This window comes from Egretta garzetta, unplaced genomic scaffold, assembly GCF_000687185.1.
Source record: "Egretta garzetta isolate BGI_Z169 unplaced genomic scaffold, ASM68718v1 scaffold168, whole genome shotgun sequence".
NCBI lineage: Eukaryota > Metazoa > Chordata > Aves > Pelecaniformes > Ardeidae > Egretta > Egretta garzetta.
In genome coordinates this window covers 1,315,416-1,321,466 of record NW_009260675.1, presented here as the reverse complement: position 1 = coordinate 1,321,466, position 6,051 = coordinate 1,315,416, and the positions used below count along the sequence as shown (strand labels likewise).

The 6,051-nt window shown below is 39.8% G+C and overlaps 1 protein-coding gene across 4 annotated transcripts in view; it reads left to right on the top strand.

The window, feature by feature from the left end:
* Positions 1-6,051, top strand: part of ARHGEF7 (Rho guanine nucleotide exchange factor 7) — an 83,606-nt gene that overhangs the window by 9,103 nt on the left and 68,452 nt on the right. For all 4 annotated transcript variants that reach the window (XM_035901152.1, XM_035901149.1, XM_035901150.1 and 1 more), the window contains exons 3-4: positions 712-842; positions 3,323-3,524. In XM_035901152.1, coding sequence (XP_035757045.1) covers positions 712-842; positions 3,323-3,524 — 333 coding nt within the window. The remainder of the gene's footprint in view (positions 1-711; positions 843-3,322; positions 3,525-6,051) is intronic.

Below are 6,051 nucleotides of genomic sequence, written 5' to 3'. Positions count from 1 at the left end.
CCCCCCCCCCCCCCCCCCCCCCGATGCCTCCCAGTGCCTGGGGACCCCCAGCAGCACCCTGACAGCACATAACGCTGCCCTTCAGATGAACATCTCACAAATGGGTGTGCTTCTTGGGGTAGAGACAAATAAAATAGGGGTAGAGGTTTGGGGGTGTGTGTGTGTGGTGTTTCGAGCAAGCAGCTTTCTTCCTTTCTATGCCTCCTATCCCTCCCCCTCCCTCCAAAGAAGAAGAAATAGCTTAGTTGGCAAAAAGGGATGAGACAAAGGAACGTAGGAAAAAAGACAGTGGAAGGAATGTTTTAATTGAGAAGGAGATGGTGGGGGTGGGGGGCAGATCTAAGAAACAGATGTGGCTGGCTTTACTTCAAGCAAGTTTTATGTATTCAAAATTCTTGGCCACTAGCTAAAATGATGCTGGTTAATTACCTTTAAATAGACTGGCAGTGACTAGGAATGGAGAAATACAACCCTAACCCTCCTCTTCCTAAACAGCTCAATTTGTTTTCCTGTCTGTGTGGGGAAGAAACTGCCAGTGTCTCAGGATTTTGGATCACTTACTCCTATAATTTTTTTTTATCTTGAATTATTGAGCAACTACTGATACATCAAATCTGCTTTAAGCACGTGACTCTTACTTAAGTAAGCAGAAGTTATATGTAGAGTTCTCAAATTCTAATATTTACTTTTTTTTTTCCCTCCCTCCTACAGACATAGGGCTGGGCAGTGACTCTGTATGCGCACGTCCCTCATCTCATCGGATAAAATCTTTCGATTCTCTGGGATCCCAGTCTTTACACAGTAGAACTTCAAAACTCTTTCAGGGGCAGTATCGGAGTTTGGTAAGTTCTAGAAGAAATGAAACATGCTGTGGTGTGACACTTTTTTTGGACAAGATTTATAAGTAAACAATAGTATAGCAAAGTAACTGTGCTTGCTCTCTTTTTACCTCTGTATTTCAAGTCTGTTACATTCTGCTTCTGCAGCTTTTCTTATGATACGCCGAAATACATGCAGCTTTCTGTGAACTTTGAGTTATTTTTTTTCCTCACCATTCCATGTTGTCTGCATATGCAATGTTTTACTGGATTTTCTTCTTACTTTTCAGTATAAGGACTTGCTTTTTCAAAGATAAAGATCTCACTTTCTTCATGTCTGAGTTCAGGGATGATGATTGAAGGATATTCAAACCTCAGCAAGGGTGGTACTTCTAGTGTTGGCAGTATTGGTAGTTATTCCTGTTTACTGTTATGTTTCAAGGTGAATCCTTCAACTAGCCTTCAGGTAACTGAGTGGTGTGGTCAGTTCTATAGTACAGCCAAAATCAGGATGGAGTACTGGTATTGAAAGTAACTGGAATGAAAGGTGCCTTTAGTGACGAAAAGGTTTGCAAGGAGGGTTCAGATTCCTACTGTAAACTGCTTTTTCCATGCTTGAAGGAGGCTGTTTTGAACTATGTGATGATTGCTATGTGAAACTTTAAACACAGTGCTCTGCTTAAGCTTTCTTAGGTGTGGTTTGATGTCTTTTTTTCTGGTAGAAGAGCCCTTGCAAGTTCTTGCCTTAGGCCATTAATTCCAGCTCCCACTCTGCTGTTTACCACCCACTCAGTTTTGCTGATGCAACTGTTTGTGGGACTAGCTGTTAGTTGGATTGCTGAAGTAATTTTTAAGTATTTCTATCACTCTGGTGACCTGAGCAGCTCTGCAGAAAGCTGCAAAGGGGCAGAGAAGTGCAAGGAGGAGGTAAAAAGCTAGTGGCCAAACCTGAGAAATTTGGGTTTGCTGCTGTAGATGATCACTTTGGAACTGTTTTCACCAAACTTACGCTTGGTTTCCTCTACTGGAGAGCCATCCTGGCAGAGTAGAGGGACCGTAGCTGATGTCACTGTGCAATGTTGCTCCTTATTTCGTGGCTTTTTACCATTTACTAAAGCAAAACTTCTTCTCTTCTTGAGCAGTCACAGCAAATGAAAGCACATGATACACAAGCAGAGGACTAAGGCAGAGGCACTTGTTTGAAAACGTGCCGATCTGATTGTCGAACACTGTGACTTGCAGTATCTGCTTTCTGCATGTTTTCAAGTTGCTTGCCTTTATTTTTTTACAATTTATCAGCCACTAAAAGTCTGATTGTTAAATTGAGTTGTGATACAATAACATGATAAGCTGACATATTATATGACCCCAGCGACATTACACAGTACATCTTTTAATCAACTATATAGACAACATGTAGGTGAAATTCTGCTACCTGGATAGCTGACTAGGATTGTTTACACAGTCATTTTCTTATTAAGTTGCTCTTAGTAATACAGATACCGATACTTACGGTAGACACAGGCATGATTTATAGTCCTGTCCTCTCAGTTCCAGTGCAATGGATTGTATTTGGATAATTTAAAGCTGCCCAATTATTTAGCTTTTTTAGCATAAAAGTTTGTTCTCTCATTAAATGCTTAAATGATGCAGATATTCAAAATCGACCTCCAAGAACAAAATGCTGAATTTGAGCATCATTAATTTGAAAGACTTCTAAGAAGTAGCTGTTTACATTTAGCTGTTACGATAGAGCGATAATCTGCCTCCACATCTGTGATAGGGGATGAGCATATATATATATGTATATATATATATATATATATGGACAGCTGCAAGTCTGACATACTGCAGACTTACAGCTTTGCTAAACTTGAGGCAAGTTATTCGTGAGTATTTATTAAAGGTAAATTGTGTAACTGTTTCATAGGTTTTGTGGAAGAACACTGTCCTTCTCCATTGGCAGGCTGTGGAGACTTGTACATTCAGGTGTGGAACCTTCCAACCTGATCTGTTACGGGGGGGGGGGGGAAAAAACCTTAAGCTGCAAACTCTTTATTTATATCTGGAATTAAAGTAAACCCAACTCGGTCCTGCCCTTCTCCCAGCCTAGAAAGTTTTAGAAAAAAACCTCTCTGATTTAATGCTGTTGTTTCTTTGTAGTTGCCAAAGGCAGTTCCAATTTATGCTATATATAGAAAATACAGTTTGACTTTTTGATGGAGAGCAATAATGAATCTCGCTTTAGCTTGGTTACCCTCTTCTGGTGTGAAGGGGCCGTAATAAGACTATGTACTCCCTGGACTGATACAAATCCATAGATTAAAAATGACAGAAATACTGGAAATGGCAAATCATCCCTTACAAATGCTTAGAGTAAAAATGTGTGGGAGTGTTGTGTGTGGAGGAGAGGCTGTTTCCATTTTATGGATACTTCTGTTTTGTTCATGGAATGTTTAAATCTCTAACGTGATCTTTTTGTTCTTTGTCATCTCGCTTACTAGGACATGACAGATAACAGCAACCATCAGTTGGTGGTGAGAGCAAAGTTTAATTTTCAACAGACAAATGAAGATGAACTTTCTTTTTCAAAAGGAGATATTATTCATGTTACAAGAGTGGAAGAAGGAGGCTGGTGGGAAGGAACTCTAAATGGCAAAACAGGGTGGTTTCCAAGTAACTACGTACGAGAAATAAAATCAAATGGTGAGTTTTGAAGGAGAACTTGGTTGCACAAAGTCTTGCTTTGGGTAGAGGTTAATAACTGGTCTCTTCATTAAAAATTGTAATGCTTTTTGTTTAAGCTTAACTGTATTTACTGAACTTCATTCACAGCAATCATTAATGCTCAGGAACTCATATTCTCCCACCCCAGTTTGCTATATAGTGTGGTCTAGGACTTCTGAATTAATAATAGGCATGCAGAATATTCCCCCATTCTGTTTGCTTGTCTGTCCGTCTCTGTCACAGTTGGGCTGCTCTGACTTCTTTGGTCTGAATTCCTAGAATGCTGAGTTTTGGCTCTGATGCTGACTGACTTTGAGTTGGTGCTTTGGGTTTAAATAGTGAGAGATTTCCTGCAAATCTCTTTTAAAACAACAAAACCAAACCAAAACAACCCTGCCAAAACCAACAACGAATTACAGTAAAAAAAAAAAATCTCTAAACATGTCCCATTACTTAGAAGCAAACAAATGCAGGGGGAAACCCCAATTCTACTGAAATCTGCTAGAAGTTAAAGACAGTTTTTGACAGATAATGTATTTGTGATTTTTTTTTTTCTTTATTGTTCCTGTGCCTTCAACTTTTCTTTATTCAGGCTTCACTCTTCCACTGAAGTTTCATTTTGAACTTCATACGGTGAAAGTGACTTCTGCAAATGTCATCTTCATGACTGAATATCAGAACTAACATTGCTTTTTAATCCACCAGGATGTTGATGTGGGTAACATCATCTCCCCCTCCTTTCTGTCTGCTTGCTCTCAGAGATTAGGGATAAACCTGGTAGGATAAAACTACCTAGGGACTCTCAGAGGCTTTACCACTCTTTCTGTTGTCACAGCTCCAATGAAAGCACACTTTTGGGCCACGATAAAATTGTTGGCATTTTTTTTTTTTTTTTAGGCAGCCATACAGCTGAGTGATTGCGAACTGAAGCGAGCGTAGAACTCAATTTTTAAACTTATTCTCCTCCAGTTGCATCTTCTTGTTTTCTTCCTTTATTTGCTATCTACAGTCCGTTTTTGCAGAATGCTAGAGCCTTAGATCTGTAACTTCATTGTAATTTTCAACCAGATCATAGTCATAGTCACGATGTAAGACTTAGCTTTAATGTTCTTCAGAGATCTCTTAGATGCGGCTTATCCTGAAAAACATTTCCTGCAGCCTGTTTTTTCTTGTCTGTAGTGTTGTAGCAGTCTCTTTCAGCCATGATTGCTATCTTGTCCCATCATTATTCATTTAAAACATGACCTGCAGAGGTCTCGTTTGGATTTCATCAGTTTTGATCTCTTTGACTCCTGAGACTGGAACCTGGGTTAGCAGTTAGGCTCCAGAATGGAAGTAGCTTTTAAGAACATAAGAGCCAAATGTTGCCAGTAACTGAAATTATGGTTGTTCTTGTTCTTTTTTTTTTTTTTAAGAATACTTCACTTGGGTGAAGTAACTTTCCTAAATAGGAAAGCCAACAAGCGGGGGTCCAAGATTAGTACTAAGTGCAGTTTGATTCTTGCCACTCCTTGCAATCCTGTGCAATTCCTGAGGGCTGAGATGAACTGCTTCTGGTCCCTGGCTTAACTTTCACTTCTCACCATCAGAAAAGTTTTTGGCTAAGTTGTTCTTTTCCCTTTGCTGTATAGGTATGTTACCTGTGCAACAAGGGCTTGCTCCTTCTGGCTTCTGCGAGACTTCTTGCATTCTTGGAGCGCGCTCTCGTATGTTCAGTTGCTTCTGTGGAGGAGAATATGTGCCCACGCTTTTCTCTTTTTCAGGAGCTTAAGTTCATTGCATTTGTTTTCTGTGCATTTACTGACTATTACAAAGTTAAAATGACTGACCTGTATGTGTCTAGGTTTCTCTGTTCTCTTCCTCCTTCTTAAAGACAACTACTGTTTGGTCTTCCACCATAATTTATGGAACTTCGCCTGTCCTCTGTGGTTTCAAACATGGATGTATCTAGTCCTTTTACTGCCAAATCAGCACAGCAGGTACTGTTAAAATACTAGTTTTAACCTGCTTTTATGCCTCTGTAGGTATGTGTTTGAATTGTCTGAAGTTGACCTTTTTATAATGAGGATGGGCGGGTGGTAGAAGGAAGCACGCATACTAAGAGCTTCCTGATGTCTGTAGTTAACTCTTCTTCCCTACTGAGTTGCAGAGCAGCTTTCCCCATTGATGTATTTATGCTATGGAATGTTTTGTGGCTACTATCCTTATGTCAATGTTGTATTTCAACTGGTGACCTAACTTCTTCTAGGTACTTTTGCTTCTTTTTGTGTGTTCGAGTTCGCTGTAGTATTTGTGATATTTTATCATGTCAGTTTGCATCTACTTTTCCTCTTCCTCTTTTGGAGGTGCCCCTAACTTTTAAAGGACTTGTGGTTTCTTGTGAGCCTTTTCCCCCTTGTCACTAGTGGGAATCCTTTTTTTACCCATATTTTTAAGCTTTCTGAATTAGTCATACTTGAAGTTCATTGTTCTCATTTCGCTGCTCTCATCCCACCCCCACCCCCCC